Genomic DNA, 17643 nt, shown 5'->3' with positions numbered 1-17643 from the left:
AAGAATTCATATATATATATATATATATATGTGTGTGAATCATCTCTGTTCACTGATTCTGTCCTGCTCTGTAATTTACAATAATGGAGCATGCCACACGCTTGATTGAGAGTCATTCAGAAACAATGACAAAGAAAAAAGGTTAATGTAATTACTGATTCTCCGACAGCGGAGGACATTTTCTGGTTCAGAACCATTAGACCTATGAATTATGAAGTAGAGCACTTTGTTGCGTTAACGTGGAACACTTAAAGATGTGTGAATAATTCGTTTTCACATTATGCCATTTAAAATGTATACAAAAGAAGGAGTTGAAGGTCACACTGAAGACTGATTACTTCTTATTTAATTGGATTTCTTCCTGCTAGTATCCCTGAAATCACTTTTATTTTTTACTTTTTATTTATTCAAAAAGTTTAACAACTATTAGCATAACAAAGAAGAACATGTAAGGTGCTGGAATTATGAAGTTTCACTCTGCAATTAATGTTTTGATTGCCACATGTCTTCTAAACAAACCGGAGTAAAAACAATGAGGTTCTCGTAAAGAATAAAGACCTTTATTGTGAAGTAAATCCATCCACACCTGTAGGGATCAGAGCCAATCACAAGGCCAGAACGATTAATCCCAGGATGGTTCAGATGAGACGACGGGAGCGACGGACACCCTGTAATTTTCCCGGGCAGTATTATCTATAATTTAGCTCATTACATAACACAACAAGACTTCTATCATTACTGAAATGTGTCTATTGAGGTACTTTTTCAGCGTTTTTTCCGAAGATGGGAAAGGTTTTGTCGTGCCATTATATTCGATATGGTTGGTGGTTGCGAACTGTAATTTTCATCTCAAATCATCCACGGTTATCAGTCACGGTCAAAGGAGTAACTCTCCCCAACTCCTCCAACTGCAGGAGAAAATAGTCTGGCTCGATGGTTTTCGGAGACGAGGAGACGATAAAACAAAAGTTCGATGAAGAGAAAGGGCTGTAATTTGAAACTTTCCTTTCTCAAAGTTTATGGCAGATTCTGACAACAGCAGGAGTATAACAAAATCGGAGGTTGGGGATCGAGACAGCAGCAAACTTCCGTAAATTGTTGCTACAAGTTTTTGCATCTCTGCAGCTAACACACTCGCCTGGATGGAGGTAGTTTGAAAACACTGTTTCATAATGAAAACATATTAGTGTGGCCGAAGCCTCCTCCTTTAGAGTAGAAAGGACATTAACAGTGTTTGTATTTTAGGTGTGTGTGTATGTGTGTTAGGCTAATAGGAGAATGATGGCCTCGGCTCTGGAAGTCATTTACTACTGAAATAACAGTCTCATTTCAGCCCATTTTTCAAAAGACAGGCCCTTGACCCTTATTTTTTTTTAAATGGCAGTGACACAAAAAGAAAATCTGAATTCATGAAGCCACAGAGTGAACAGCAGTGAGCTTTAGAGAAAACCCTGGACCTCTCAGGTTATGAAACATCATCTACAGTGAAGTGGGCTATGAAAAGTAGGTTATGTTATTCAGACAACCATTTAAATACACGGTGTCATGTAATATCACCTCCTGAGACAGATGACCCTTGAACTGTTCTTTGACCATCGCTAACAGTATGGACTGTTCAGAGTGGGAGGGGCCGGATTAAAGCTCATGAGTCTGTCAGAACTGAACCGAGCCCATTGTTGGTTCATTTCCTTTCGCTGCCACATTTCACTCACTTGACTGCTAAATCAAACAGCTGTTGTTTTAGTTCCTAAGATCAGTTCGGTTGTGGAAAGGATGAGAGGTGGATTTATCGGCCTGTTTATAGCCTCCGTTTCACACACAGGAAGAGAGGCTGGGAATGGCTTATCATTTCAAAGACCCACTCAGGCGAATGGGACGTGTGTGTGTGTGTGTGTGTGTGTGTGTGTGTGTGTGTGTGTGTGTGTGTGTGTGTGTGTGTGTGTGTGTGTTGACCCACTACGACACATCACGTGACCAACAGCTCCAGCTATCCTGCGCCTGCAGCTGGGTGCCGTCGCACAATGCCACAACAGCCGCGTCCCCTTCCCCATACACTCCAAGCCGAGCTTATCCTACAGATTCCACTTCAGTCCTCGGATCCTATAGACCCGTCTCCCAGCATGCACTGCAATCCTCTGGATCTGCTTAATATGATTAAAAGTAATGGAAAGTTCCTGCGTGAATCTTCAGCCACCTCTTAATCGTTTGAAAGTGGAGCACTCTCGCTCTTTGTCCACTGCAGCACTTTGGCCGTGTTTGCGAAATGAACCCTGCAACCCCTCGACTTGGGATAAAGTTCAACTGCCAAACATTGAAAACACCATCAGTAACATAGAATAGCTCTGAAATAAAATGCTAGGTGTACAATACACACACACACACACACACACACACACACACAAGGTGATAAAACTGTATGTGTCCTCATAGGCCAAGGGTGGTTTTCCAAAGCTTTTTAATATAAGCTGTTCTACATTTCTAACAACTGCCAAATACAATTAAAATTATTTTTTCAGGGCTCCCAGGGCAATTCACTTAGAGTTGGAATATCATTTTCACACATCAATTGTTCTAAAGCACCTTATTAGCATTAAATATCACATCACGCCACTCAATAAGAGGCGATTTAATTAGCGACAATGTGCTCTGAGAACACACAGATCCACATCGATCCCAATTGTTTACTTTATTATTCTGCTGCTTTTCTTTTCCGGGCCTGAACATTTCGAATGCATCCCCTGAAAACCAGGTTGATTTTTGAAAACGACCACGCTGGGTTAGCGGGTGAGAAGGTGAGAAGTGGTCAGTGAGATCTGCGCTGGAGAGAATAATACTCGCATCAGGGCCGAGGGAGAAAATTGAAGAGAAAGAGACGGGAAAGCACACGGACGAGGCAAGGTCATCGCTGTCTGACGAGTAAAAGCAGGTGTAGCAACAAGCAGAGAGAAGAGTGAGTGTAACAAACTGCAAACATATCAAAATTAACATATTTAAGTGTTAAAATGTTATGGTTCAGAGCTTGGATTTCAAGCAGCAGGTTTAGATGCAACTATGGTAAGAATGGTGAAGGTAGTTTACACGTCACTTCTTTACTTTGAGACGCCTCCGTGTGGAAATCTTCCCGGCGGATGACGAAATCACGACAACACCGGCGTTACAGATTATACGTACATTTTATAAGGATGTTTTTGTACATTCACCATATATAATACTACTACTAATAATAATAATGCATTAAATTTCAAAGTGCTTTAGGAATGACTTAGGCTAAAAGCAAAAAAACTAGCAAAAGGTATGAAGAGAGGTAAAGAACTATGGATAAAATTAATTAAAAGCAAGATCATAGAACCCTTTGAACTCAATGCACAGACCTCAGCATCACTATATATGTTAATATTATAGAATGTATAAAAAGAGGATAATATGAAACATCACCTTGTTGTAGTGAAGCATCTTGAGGAAGAACAGCTCCTGACATCAGGGTGAGTTGTTGACAGGTGAGCCTCTAGCTGTTAGCACCGTTAGCTCGTAGCTGACAGGTGAGCCTCTAGCTGCTAGCATCGTTAGCTCGTAGCTGACAGGTGAGCCTCTAGCTGTTAGCACCGTTAGCTCGTAGCTGACAGGTGAGCCTCTAGCTGTTAGCACCGTTAGCTCGTAGCTGACAGGTGAGCCTCCTAGCTGTTAGCATCGTTAGCTCGTAGCTGACAGGTGAGCCTCTAGCTGTTAGCATCGTTAGCTTGTAGCTGACAGGTGAAGCTAACAGGTGTAGCAGTGAAGCTAACCGCTAGTGCCAGAGACTGAAAAATACTGGTCTAATAAATATAGTTAAAATTGTTTACAAGCTAACAGTCAGGACTCAGAAGGCCTCATTAGAGGGGTGCGTTTGTTCTAATTTCTCATCACCGTGGGTAGAAACTATTGGGTAATAATAAACTACACCTGAAAGACGGGAAAGATAAAATATGTAAAAAAGAAAACCCACCTGTCAAACAAAATAAAACATCAGTGCCATGTCTATGACGATTTGGTGAATGTGAGACTCAGTCAAACCTGGCAAGTGCCTGAACCAGATCCGGCTTCACTCTATTCCACCACCAGCGTTATTCAAGTTCATATTTCTTTCCAATAACTAGTGATGAAAGCAGGCAGGTGCCATTGCAGGTGGTGGAGAAGCTGTTCGCTGCCTGCGAGGGTGAAATAATGTCCACAACAAAGGCCTCGTGATGCTCTCTGGCTGTCTTTCATCTGGCTGAAGCAGCAGATAAAGCGAGAGAACATGCGAGAGAGCATCATTACAAGGCGATCTACACTCTTTATCTAATCGCTAATGGCTTTGGAGAGGAGTTTCAGGACCATCAACACGGCTGTTTCACAATGTTTCCCGCAATACTCCCCTCACGGGCGGCCATTATGCAAACTAGACCACAAAGTATGCTGTTCCGGTCTCTCCCTGCTCCCGCTCTCTGCCTCTCTCGCTCCATATGCCACAGTCAAGATGACCTTTTTCATGGTGATGGATGCCAGAGTTACAGAGATCTCTTGTGGACTGGCAGTGACTTTAACATCCGATGTGACAGCCAGATTTCCAGGTTATTCAGAACACATGAAAGGCCTGTCAGGGTGACTTCCATATCTGAGAAGAACCATCTTAATGTGCAGGCCGTCACACAATAAGACAGATAATGGAAGGATAATGACATGTGGTGGACACACTGAGCTTTTCTCTGTGTTAAAGGTCGATGTTCACATGGCTTCCTCCAAGGCCACTCCATACCAAGCAGGTACCGTACAGCGTTTGTTCCTTTATGGATCTATACCTTCATGCACCCGGTGGATGGTTCCTGCTAGTGTGGGATCATGGGTAGCACCACGTGGAGAACGACCTTTTCAGCCATGTGTCACCTGCCCACGATGCTCTGGGTGGCCCTCTCAGCATAGCGTGTCTGAATGTCAGTGTCGTAACGCTCCAGTGGAGCAACTGGAACTCAGAAAACAGGAGGAAAAAAATAGGAAACAGGATCTGGACAAAGTATTGGACTCAAGCACACACACATACACACGTTGCTGCTTATTTTGAGTTCAGAGTGGATGTGTTTAGTTTCTGTAACCTGAGATGTTTCCAGCAGGCGATAACCAGAACCCTCATTCGCAGAGATTTTTTAGTTTTAAAAAAACGGCACAGACGGTTAATGGGGTAGAATGAGGACCACAAAAGGCCGGCGTCTCGCTGCAGAGAAGATGATGTAATGCAACTGAAAGCTACTAAATGGATTTTCTGGTCGGATTGTTTTCGTCAAATCTTTTATTTATTTTATTTTTTTTGACAGTGACAGTTGAAAGAGACGGGAAAGGGAGAGGAGGGGAGAGAGAGAGAGAGAGAGAGAGAGAGAGAGGATGACATGTGAGGTCTCTGCCTAAAAATATGATGAAGTGTGTTTCCTGTCTTTAACAAAATATCACATAGAGACTCTTGAATAATCTTGTGCTCTCAGTTGTGTTTTCATCTGGGTTTCTCTCTTTGTTTGTTAGTTTGCAGGATTACACATCCTTACTCGGTGGAAGGATGTGGTATTGGTCAAGAAAGAACCTAGATCTAGATCAGGGGGCGAAGAATTATTCATGGGCCTTGATTTTTGAAAAACGCCAGAGGAAATCATAATTCCAGTCTTGGGCACAATGTCATGAATAAAGATGGAATGTGTGTGAGACTTTCAGTCAGATTTCTTGCTCTGAAGCACATACAACTTTCCCATTTGTCCGCAGGCCTCCTCACAACCGGTCTTCTGAGTGACGTGATCCAAATTCTAAATCAAAATCGGGCAAAATCTACACGGTGCTGGATCATCTGCCTCTAGCTACAGCGAAAAGTCCCTTCATCGTGACTTTCATTGCATAAGGATTCAGAACTAGTATAAAAACTCTGGAAAATGCCAAGCTGTAAAGTAAAATACAGGCAATTTGCGGCTAATGGGCTAAAACAGCCTAAACCACCCACATGGCTTTTTAAACATGAACATTAATCTTGTTCAGCCTATGGGCACCTTAGTCTTGAGGGGAGGCTTCTGGGAATCCCAGGTCCAATCCCCTCCAGGACAACGCACCTTGTGCCGGAGCGGGGTGAGACCTAACAGGGATAATTGCCTTGTTAGAGCCTCCTATGAAGTCAGCTCCCCGGTGAGCTGCCATGGGAATGGTCATGCATATATGGATGAACTCCGCACTCCCACTTAGCTAGCAGCCACCTGTGTGCTGCACCCAGTCCGTAGATAGGGCAGGTAGCTGTGGGTGGTGATGGCCGACGGATGAATGGGAGGACAACGAGGAGGGAGACGGCCTCTTTCACCGGTTGGTGGCCATTTTTCAGAGTAAGCATAGATGACAGATGGATGATTCGTACGTATGTGTCTGTCTGAACCATCTGCACAGAGTATTCACACACTGTTTACATCCTGCAGTGTGGCACAGGGAGAGGTGAAGCTCCGGCCTCTTCCACACACCCTGGATTCACCAGCAGGACTTTTCAACTCTCTGACAACCTGCTTGACGACGCTTGTATGTGTTTGTGAGTCCCTCCCAGGGGAAGGCTCGGAATGAGACTCAGCTCAGGGCTGAACACGCACCTTTGCCTCTCCCCTGCTGACTTGGTAGTGCTGATGAGGAGGAGGAGGGAGGAGAAGGAGGGAGGGGGGAGGTTCACGTTTGTGTGTGTGTGTGTGTGTGTGCGTGCATGACAAGCAGGAGTTGTTGTGCTCGCACGCATCCCAAGGCAGATCCCCTCTTAAATCATAATACGCAACGGCGGCAACACAACGGGCAACAACTTCTGCTAGCGAGGCCGGCGCTGTCATGGTAACAGCGTGGAGTGACCTTCAGAGGTTGCTGATGCTCCCCAGAGCTGCCTCCTATTCTGCTTGGCATGGACTTTGTGAGTCATCAACAACATTCAAATTCACATGCTCCCTCTCTGGAGGTTTGGGCTGATTAACATGGATGAGCAAATGGGGGGAGAAACGACGGAAACAGCGAGAATTGAACTGAATTAACTGCACTGTTGGCGTGTGCAGCCTGATTATTAACAAATCTATCATAAACAAGACCTGTCGTATATGAGATTATGATGGTGGCACGTCCGGGATCAAAGGTTTTCATGTTCTGCCTTTAATTCATCAATTTTAAACATGAGGATGTTATGTAACAGTAATTGAGTTATTCTTTTTAAAGGCAGTGCATCAACAGTGAGGTAGAAGAAGCTCCAGTGAGAGAAGTGTCAACAAACCACAGGTGGAATATGAAACCACATCTTCCATCCTCCTGGATTTCAGGATTCCCACTAACCTCTGCCCATCTCATATATCACACGGGTGTTCCACCAGGAGAGCAAGTCACCGAGGATCACCGAACACATAAGCCTGTATAAAACACATCAGAGCCATGATGGGCTGAGCTGCCTGCTGGTGCCACACTGACGGCTTCCAGGCTGGGAACACTGCCACCAACTGGAGGAGAACGGGAAGTGGGGCACGGTGGAGGTATCTCTGGAGCTTGTTATTTTCGTCGTGCGGTTCAAATAAATGACACCAGTGCATTCAGGATCAGGCGTCGATAGTGTTTCCAGCAGCCATTAAGAGCCTGTGGGTGGTAAATGTAGAGCGGCACTTTGTCATCACATTCATAGTAAGTCTCAGTCATCTCTCTGGCAGTCGATACACCGACATTTTGTGCACAATGGGATGGTTTTATATGCATTCTGTGAGTGTGCTCCGGGTATTAGTCATGTTGTGGGGACCGTGAGCTGTTTACACGGCCAAATTATGAAGACATGTCTTGGGACAGATTGGGACAAAAAGCCAGTCCTCGTGACGTAGAACAACGTAAAGATTAAGGTTAGGTCTAGGTTGAGGTTAGGGTAAGGTTAGAGTAAGGTTGGGTTTGGGTTAAGGAGTTAGGGTTAGGTTTAGGTTTAGGTTGAGATTAGGGTAAGGGTTAAGGTTAGGTTAAGGTTAAGGTTAGTTTAAGGTTAAGATAACTGTAGCATTTGGTTTCTTCTTTCATTTGGTTCCCTTATTTCCCATGACAAGCAGGTACAGTCTTGTTGTTCATGTTTGGCTTCAGGTGACATTCAAGGAGAAAACATTTTTAATTAGTTAATTCTAAATACAGAGGAAAGTCAAGGCCCCCCCCGCTCCTCCTGTCTGCTGGAACTACTGTGTTTACTCTCCAGCCTGCAGAGCTGCCTCATGAATATTGACGTCCAATCATGTCTTTCAGGATAATTACATTCAAAATATTTTTGCCGTGATCACTCCGAGAGTCCTTATTAATTCCACCCCGAAATTACTCGACAACATCATTTAAACCAAGTGGACAGAAATCCACTCAACGGAATCGACGGAAGACGAAAAAAAGTCGTAGACGTCAAACACACAGCAGCCGTCCAAAGGGCAGAGCAGAATATGGGTTTGAGGCGGCACTCTCAAATAGATCTTTATTTAGGATAATGGGTTACGAGGGGTGGAGGGTAGACGGGAGTCATTTTGGGCAGTGACAGTTACGGTGATAAAAATGGGTCGAAAATGCTCCGAATTACTTTATAAATGTAAGAGCTGCGGGTCAAAGCTGTAATCATTTGTCAAAAAGTGTATAAAAGCTTTTGGAAGTGGTTTGGAACTGGAAAATATCCTTTTAATCTATTAATTCCTGGCCCTTAATACAGCATTATCAGCACAACATTGTAATTGCACGTGTTCTGGTGTTATAATTATAATTTATTTGAAATTTTGGTCACTTTAAAACAATATTTTGATCATGCTGTCACATTATCTTGCTTCTTGGTGCAGAAACTCTCTGAATCTGTTGTGGTGACGGAAAAAGAAAAGAATAAAAAAGGTTTGCTCTTCTCTAAACTTCGTCATTACTCGGTGCCAAACGAGTTGAATCATGCCATTTAGTAAATGTCATGCCTCTGGACTGTCATTAGTTGATCCCTCTCTGTTTGGGAGCTGTTGGTATCCCATTGACTTTTACAGGACATTTCGACAAAGGGCAGCTCCACATGTGGTGCAGGTGTTGAAGGAAGCGCACGCGAGGCTTCTGAAGTCGTGTTATTCGGATTTTCCAACACGGTGAAGCTGTTTTTTGGCGGAGTGACTTTCAAAAAGCCAGCGATGGAGTCTGACCAACTCGACAGATTGTGCAGGAAGTAAAGTGCGATTTGAATACTGACTTTCAGGAGTCACCTTCAGGTATCGCTCCATTTTGAGATGGTCGGGTTTTAAAAGGTTCACAGGTCATTTTCACACCGGTGGTTGAGAAAATGAGGGAAGAGACGAGGAGGCAGAGGAAATTGCACAAACATGTCCAGGATCATTCTATCCGTCCGTTCTCTCTCTCTCTGGCACCCTGACCCCCGACGGCCCCCCGGTGCGGATGAGCGCCTCCTCGCACCAGGGACCCTGGAGATGGAGGAGATTGTCCAGAGGAGCAGGAGCATGAAACCAACCGATAATGAAATATGAGCAGTTTTCTTCAAGAACAAGATAAGACCTGCTTCTCATCTCTGTCCGGACTATCAGGATCTAGAGGTTATATGAAATCCCAGGAGGACGTAGAAACAAACCGGATCAACGTTTGGTGTAATAGCAGTAATAGATAATATTACAGATACAAATATAATTTAGATATATTCTCTTCAAAACTGTGCCTTTAACGTTGACTTTGTTTTTCAATTACACATTTAAAGTCCATGTAACTTGTCACATTTAATTTAATGTTTTCTTTATTTAATCAAACTTATACATAAGTTAATACCAGAGTTAAATATAAGTGCATTAAATTAAAGGCATCTTCACAGCATCAACTGAGACACTGACTTGTTGCAGTCGAACCATGTTCACATGCATTGAAATCTGTAATTCACTGAGTGATGATGAGGACGAGACGAAGGATTCTGATATTTCCTGAACTCGAGCGGAGGCAGCTCTGAATTGCCGTCGCCCTCAGTGTCTATATTTCAAATGACAAACCCTACAACCTCCCATAAAAATGCTAATGGGGATTATGGAGGGAGCCGGCAGCACTTTCGATCAAGCGAGAGAGGCCATTATCTGGAAATTTAGTCGACATTAGTCCTGATGTGGTTCCTACACTGAAGCTTCTCGCCTCACGAGGTGGAGGGAATTAATGCATTTCAGTCGTATACCAGAGGCTCTGCAGGGTGAACGGAGGATTCATGCCCCAGTTGCAGTCAGGCTGCTGATTGGCATGTGTGTGTGTGTGCGTGTGTGTGTGGAGGAAGTGAGCCCCCCGCCACCGTCACATTGCATTACCGACTCAGTGGCACGGTATCATCACATCAAATTAGTCTTAATGAACACAAGCGAGTCGATTGAGGAGAGAGATAATCAAACTTTTATTAAATGACTTAATCTTCTGTACATGCATAATGTAATGGGAAGGAGAGACGGGTCTGTGATGTTCTGTCTGCGACGGGTTTGAAGGCAGAAAAAAAAAACAAGTGAGCGCATATGTGGAAGCAGAGTCGTCTATTGATCGTCTATCGATGATTTGCCACAGCGAGCGGCTCCTCGCTGGATTTAACATGTATCTAAGTACAGAAAGTAAAATGCCTCAACCAGCCGAACCTGCTCCCTTGAGTAAACGACAGAGATGCATTTCAAATATCCTTCAGTTCATTTGGTTATCGTACGAAGATGCACTGTAGCTCACTCCACACATCGCAGATGCCGTAAATCAGAGCAGCTATCTCACTATCACATATTGCAAAAGACCATAACTTGTAAACAAGAGCAAATAAAAACAAACAAAAAGGAGAGAATCCACATACAGTTTATACTAGACGAGGGTTTCACCCTAAAACATCTCATCACAGACATTATACTCAGATGCTAACATTAAAAAAAGCATAAAGCGTTTCAATTTATAGAAATTCTTGCTTGTGCCGTCAAATTTTGATATTTTCCTCATTCGGGTTTGTAGATGCTCCAGTGGGATTCAAATGTACCAAGAAATATTCGTTGAAAAAAAAAAGGTAAATCTGGCACCGGAGAACCAGATTTTTATTGTATTTTTAAAAGATTTGATAAAAACAAAAATCTCACATGCATTGCAAGGCGCTGAGCCCACTTTGGCTGATGGTACTGACGCAGTAATTATGTTGAATTTGGTCCAAATGTCCAACTAGGGAAGAGGATCAGGGACAGGATTAAAAAAAATGAGGAGGAAGAATGTTTTCTGAAAAATATTTACCCTTGTTTTGACATTTTCACAGATTCCTTAGGGGTTGATTCATGGATAATGATGTAAGAATTGAGACATACTTCGGGAACTGATTTCTATGAGTGAGCCTGTGTGGTTTCTCCTAAACAGCAACAATTTCACCAATTCATATACACAAGGTGTTTTGTTTTTAACATTAGTGATTTTATAGTCTTAAAAAAACCCTTCTCCTCATTATTTCTTGTGCCCGACCTTAAGAATCTTCCCTGGTCCCAGAGACAGTACAACACTGGAGATCTTCCGTGTGCAAAGACGTGGAACTGTCTAAAATACGAGACTTTTCTTTTTAGCCTCTCAACAAGTTTTAAGAGACTCGGTGTGCGCTCGTTCTCGCAGCACATACATTCATTCACTTTTGCTTTTTAAGACCTTGTCAAGAATCTAAAATAATGAACAGATCTAAATGGCCTATATACAATACATTTACATTAAATATGTGTATATCCTGTCAGGAGCACGTCAGCACCCCCGCTTCACTCAGCTTTCACCACGATGCATTCGAGGCTGAGAGGCTCTCAGGACTTTGCAGTTTCACCTCTAACACACAAATAGAGACAGAATCAAACAGTTAAAAAGGCCACGGTGAAGGACTTGACCCAGGGGCAGGAGGTCGGGAGAGAGAGGGGGTTTCACCTGGTCAGCTGACCCACCACCTTCAGCAGAGTCTTGTTCTCCTGTTTGAGCTGCTCGTTCTCATCTTCAATGTCGTCCAGGTCCTGCAGGGAAGGAGAAGCACACACATCTCGGTGGTTATCACGGATTCACCTGTAATTAATACAGACTTAACATTTGAAAATGGTAAATCTACAACTTTCTGTATCATCAGATTTACGATCTCTAAAGTTTGATTGGCTCAGCTTCTGTTTCCAGGGATCTGATCTCTCGTCTTCAAATATCAAGAGGCTGATGCTTTATCTCCTCTTCCTCCCACAAACAAACTTCTGCAGTGACCAAGCTTCAATCCTCCTCCACCGAGACGCCGCACTGGATCAGCCGTTATCTCCTGCCTTCCCATCAGCCCTGGCAGGAACCTCTCGGGGACATTTCTGATGGCTATCGACACGACCGCCGTCCTTACATGAAGCAGTTTTTCTCATGACCAGCTTCCATCAGATGTTATCAGCATGACGCCTCCTGGAATATTGGACTCTTTGTGTTTGCTGATGGTTTTCTGAGTGTGCATCCTAACGACAGAAGTGTCCAGATAATAACAACATAATTCCACTTGTTGCTGAAAATGTACACGTGTGATCTCTTGTTTAGATCCGACTGGCTCTGCAGAGGAGAGGTGAGATCTTCTTTCTCTGATCTGTCTCCACCCGCCGCGTTTCCCTTCACAGATATATTCTACCTGTGACCCAGAAAACGCAGGTGACGGCCGCGAGTCGGGATCGGTGGCGGTCTGCGGGTGAGAAGGAGCGACGGGTTCAGAGAGTTTGGGAGGTTTCGCTCGGCTAACCCGAGCGTCCCGACCTCTCAACCCCGACTGCAGCGTGAGGAGGAAACAGGATCTGCACCAGTGAGGCCGAACCAAACAAAAGAAACATGCTTGTGGGTTCATGTCAGAATAAAACACTGGCTACAGGATTTCACGTCAGACTTTCTGATGACAGTGAGGCTGTTCTTCTTCTTCCCTCATGAAGGGGATTCAAAATGTTAACTGAGTTTACAGAGTTTGACTCAATAAAACTTTGACCCTGCAAAAGCTGACCTCAGTGGTTCATGTCAAATTTGACAGGAAGCAGAATTTACAGCAGCACCAAACCACATAGTGATTCTATAGAGATTTATATAGAGTTTATGGTGTTTTCACACATGAACCTTTCACCCACGAACAATTTCTACTCAACCCAACCAGCCGGAGAACCTGGAGAAAACCAGAAACGAGGAAAAGGACGTGAGGTTCAAACCCAGAACCTGCAGAATTTACCTGCAGAGTGTGGATCAATTCATAACAAAGATTAATTGATAATCAACAAACTGAATCCGCTCATGTGCAGTGAACCACGAAAGAAAGAAACCCGACTGTGAAATGAAGCCGCTCCTCTGAAGGAAGCTGACAGAAAATCGTTCTCTTGCAGCAGAGGTGGACTGACCGGCTGGAGACGGCACGGCTGTAATTCGACGATCATTTCATTTTGGCCCGTGGCTCGACTTTGACTGAATGTGGAAGGACACGGTGAGTGTGATGTTGAAATTCACTTTGAGAGTTTTAATTGGAGGCTTTTTTTGAAATGTGAAGGGTGAACACGCACCGAACTTCCTCGAGGGGGAGAAGAGAACGTGTAGCGAGAGATTCAACCCGGCTGAGAAGAGCCGAAGAGGATATTTGTGTTTCTTTCAGCTGTCACTGCACAATTTATTTCTTATTGATTTCTTTGTTTTGTTTTTATTCTGTAAAAAAAAACTATTCTTACAAACCCTCTGAGACGAGGATCATAACAGGAGTGCACTTTGTTTTTTTAAGTGTTTGCCCAATGTGACTGAAAATACCCTTTAATTTACGCTGACAAAAACTCAAAAATAATCGTTCTCAATTTTCTTCAGACACACAATCATGTTCTTATCCAGCAGGCAGCAAACTTGTGCTCAGTGGGTAAATCAATAAGACATAAACGCCACCATCTGCACTGACCAGCAACTTTTCAGGCTCAAATGTCACCGAACCACTGGTGAGTTTTTTTGAACGGTGTTTAAAATGAAAAATTGCTCCGACTGTGCCTGTGAGCAAAATATATATCATTAAGTTGTGTGTAAACCCCCAAAATAGGTTTGTTGACGTCCAAATCCTAATGGACTGCAGGAGAAAATCATTGTAGTGAAACACACAGCTATTATACACGACTCCGCTAAAATGCCAGCTGATGATCTGCAGCCCCCGCGAGGCGCCCACACGTGAAAACACACAGCGTCGCTCAGAACATCAGACACGAGAGCGGAACGTGAACGTGGGCCGGACTCACTCTGTTCAGCAAGTCGATTTCCTCCCTCAGCTTCCCGATGAGGTCGTCTTTGTCCTGGTGGGCCTTCAGCAGCCGGGCGCTCTCCTGGCGCTCTCTGGCCAGCTCCTGCAACCACACAACATTAAGGGGTATTAATGAAAGCCCGGTTTGGGTCGCCTCAGGTTGTCAGTGCTTCCCTGATAGTCCTTCCCCTCGCCCTCAACCCAATGACCCCCCCAGCTTGTTTCTTTTGTAAGGATCTAGACTGATGGAGTGGATTACCAGCGACCTACCTGACCTGTGTCACTCACACACACCTCTCCCTGTATGGAAGTGAAATAAAGAATGAGCAGAAATACCATTTGAAACGTGTTCCTGGTGATTTGACCCAGAGCAGCACCTCTCTCTGAAGTCTCGGAGGTCACAGCAGTACTCACTGACTTTAAAAAGCTTTTTGGAAAATCCACCCTGAGTGACATTTGATGCTGAGCAGCGTTTCTGCAGTGGCAGCAGTCGGGCGGTTTGAGAGTGTTGATAGGAGCGCTGAGCGAAGGAAAAGACATATCTGCGCTGTGAAAGGTCATCGCTTCAACAACACCGAGGAGAGTTTGAGTCTGCGCCGAGCCGCACTTCCACGTCGGGAGATCAGACCCCGAGCTGCCACTCAGAGGAAGGAGAGGGGAAAACTCATCTGAACAAAAAGCTGCTGACAGAGGCCAGAAAACTTTTTTAAATGGAAGCTCGTAAAACCTCGAATGGAGAGGTGATTGATTTTTTGGCAGTGACAGCAGTGATTTTACATTTCTACAGCTCAAGTCAAGGTAGCTTTAGATATGTTGAAGGAAGCAGAGATTACGATTCACACTTTCTGATATAAACTCTTCTTCTACTTGAGCAACGAATAAACCTGTTTACTGAAACTAGGGAGAGGAATTAATCCTAAAAACACTATAAAAAGAAAGAGGTTGTAAAAGATCGGATGAGTGAGAAACCGAAATTTAACCGACTCTTCAATTCACTCTTCAATTAGCTCCTCAAGTGGCAGGAATTACTGGTAGAAACCACAGTGAATTAGTCAGAGTGAGACATCGTCTGCAAAATGTTTTTCGAGTCTTGTTCCAAATGTTGTTGCAGCTTCACGAACAACAGCCTCTGTGACCTTTTCACAGCAGGAGGCGATAAAAGCTGCCGACGTGCAAGTCCTCACGTCCTGAAGCAGATGTTTCATTTACTCACCTTTAAAGCAGCAGAAATTAACATGTGTTTTCGTTTAGAGGCCGAAATTAACTCTGTGTAACTTGTGTGATGACAGTTGTGCCATTAAAGGAATAGTTTGACATTTTCAGAGGAAGTTCGTCAGTTAAATCGCATCGATCTCGTCACACTCCGGAGAAGACAGTGGTGATATGAACGTCAGTGAACGCACCCTCTCCAGCTCCTCCATCCTTTTCTCCAGACCTCCCTGCGCCGCAGCTCCTCCGTCTCTGGCCTGACGGTTGTGCCGTTGCCGGCTGTTCCCGCCCACCTCCTCCTCAGACCCTGGTCCTGCAGCGCTGTGACACACAAACACAAACAAAACCTCGTAACAACTACGACAAAACTTGCTTTTTACATTTCAAATTCATGGCAAGAAAGGAAAAAGTTTGGAGTGACAATTCTGTCCAATTTCCACTATTCAAAGTGCTCGGGCGCAGCGTTCGCTCCGTTTGAAGTTATGAATCATAGCCACGTTATTAAACTTCAATGGGATGACACATCCATCATCAAAAGAACAGGTGGGAATATCTTCTGTGTGCTTGCCCTTTCAATTAGCCATGCATTATTAACACCCCCCCACCCCGTCCTTTTATTCCACTAATGGAGGAAAGGGCCGGGAGTGGTTTGCAACTTTGCTGCGAAAAAGGCTGATAAAGAAAAACAATTTACGCAGCGCGTTACTTCAAATGGGCTCCGGAATGGCGGCGGTGACATGTGACGAAGAAAAGGTTTCAAAGGTTTTTTGTCTGCAGCGCGAGCGGAACATTAACTTTATCTCCGGTTCACGATTCTCAGGCTGCTGGGAAGGAATATTCATGTGCAATTTATTTTCTTACTGATCTTATTTCAATAATTATTGACGTAGAAGCTTGGAATGAGCGGCTGGCTCCGTACACCCCCCACCCTGTACTCCCACAGACTGTCCCTGCACGGGAATCAAACTGTTGAGGAGGCCGAGCAGTCTGAAGGAGGCTGTCAGCGTTTCTCTGCAGCGGAAAACAGACAGGAAAGCTGCCGGCAACACAAAGGACAGATAAAACTCCTTTGTACCATCTGCTCTCTTTTCAGGAACCTGCCAAATATGATGTATATGATATGTGATTTCACACAGTGCAAATAGTATAAAGACAAACTACAGACAATGACGTTATCACAGGATGTAAATCATGACTCTTCTCTCTCAGTTCAATCTATTTAACTCAATTCTTCTGTTCTCTATTGACGGGTCTAGGTCACGGTGTCGTTTCTCACACACACACACACGGAGAAGCAGTATTTTTTTTCTGTTCCTTGACATCTTACAGAACCAGCCTCTTATTTTCCGCTCGTCCTCGTCGAGAGAAAACACAACAGCCAACATCGCTCCTGATCAAGAAGTCATCCTTGGAAACGCTCTCCTCTGCGCTCACCTACACCCGAGATCGAGTGCATTTCATTTGTCTCTCTCAGCGTGGCTCTGCGAGGCTACTCCCCGCTTTATCGGCATGAGCACACACGCAGACACACGTGCGAAATGCTTGTGCATGCACACACACATGCATTTAAAGAACGTGACGCTGAATACATCCCTTCATCTACGATGCCTTCAAAACATGCAAAAACAAAACAACATCCATGCTTCTTGCTTTGAGAGATTGTTGAACCCACGGACGCATGCAGACAACACACACTCTCGCAGGAGCTCAGCAGGCGACGGGAGTCCAAACATCGGTGGCCTGCAGTACTAAATTTCACACCGTGGCCCATTAGCGACCTGCAGGATGAGGTCTGGGGGGGAGAGAGAGAGTCTGAGCCAATCACACGCTCTCTTAGGAGCCCCAGCAGGTGGGAGGGAGAAGGCACAGAAGAAGAGCCAATAACAGCAGCAGCCACAGGTATGACAACGTCTCGCACAGACTCAAAGTGTGAATGTGGAATAAGTCCAAGCGCACGGAGCTCGAGCAGCTCCCTGCCTGGCGCCGACACGTGGAAAGAAAACAGTCCAGAGTTTGCATAATTTATTGGCGGGGGTCTTTCTGGTGCAGCTGATTAATTCCAGTCACTTCTGTTTTTAATCTCCCTGGCTGCTGAGTTCAATCTTTCTGAACAGGTAGAGCTGGCGCGGCTGTGCTTTGGTTTTGAATTGAACCTGATCAATGAGGATTTTTTG

The 17643-nt window shown here is 44.4% G+C and overlaps 1 protein-coding gene across 5 annotated transcripts in view; it reads right to left on the bottom strand.

The window, feature by feature from the left end:
• Positions 1-10384: 10384 nt before the first annotated feature.
• Positions 10385-17643, bottom strand: part of pawr (PRKC, apoptosis, WT1, regulator) — a 43827-nt gene continuing 36568 nt past the window's right edge. For 4 of the 5 annotated variants that reach the window (XM_035147420.2, XM_035147419.2, XM_035147421.2 and 1 more), the window contains exons 5-8: positions 15664-15790; positions 14259-14363; positions 11929-12011; positions 10385-11832 (exon numbers count right to left, since the gene is read on the bottom strand). In XM_035147420.2, the coding sequence (XP_035003311.2) occupies positions 11811-11832; positions 11929-12011; positions 14259-14363; positions 15664-15790 (337 nt within the window). In that variant the 3' untranslated portion in view covers positions 10385-11810. Of the gene's footprint in view, positions 12012-14258; positions 14364-15663; positions 15791-17643 lie in introns of all 5 variants that reach the window. The other variant, XM_035147423.2, reaches the window with a different exon arrangement.

Source organism: Hippoglossus stenolepis, chromosome 22 (genome assembly GCF_022539355.2).
Source record: "Hippoglossus stenolepis isolate QCI-W04-F060 chromosome 22, HSTE1.2, whole genome shotgun sequence".
NCBI classification, from domain to species: domain Eukaryota; kingdom Metazoa; phylum Chordata; class Actinopteri; order Pleuronectiformes; family Pleuronectidae; genus Hippoglossus; species Hippoglossus stenolepis.
Note: the sequence above shows the minus strand (reverse complement) of the source record. Positions and strands in the feature narration are given on the sequence as shown.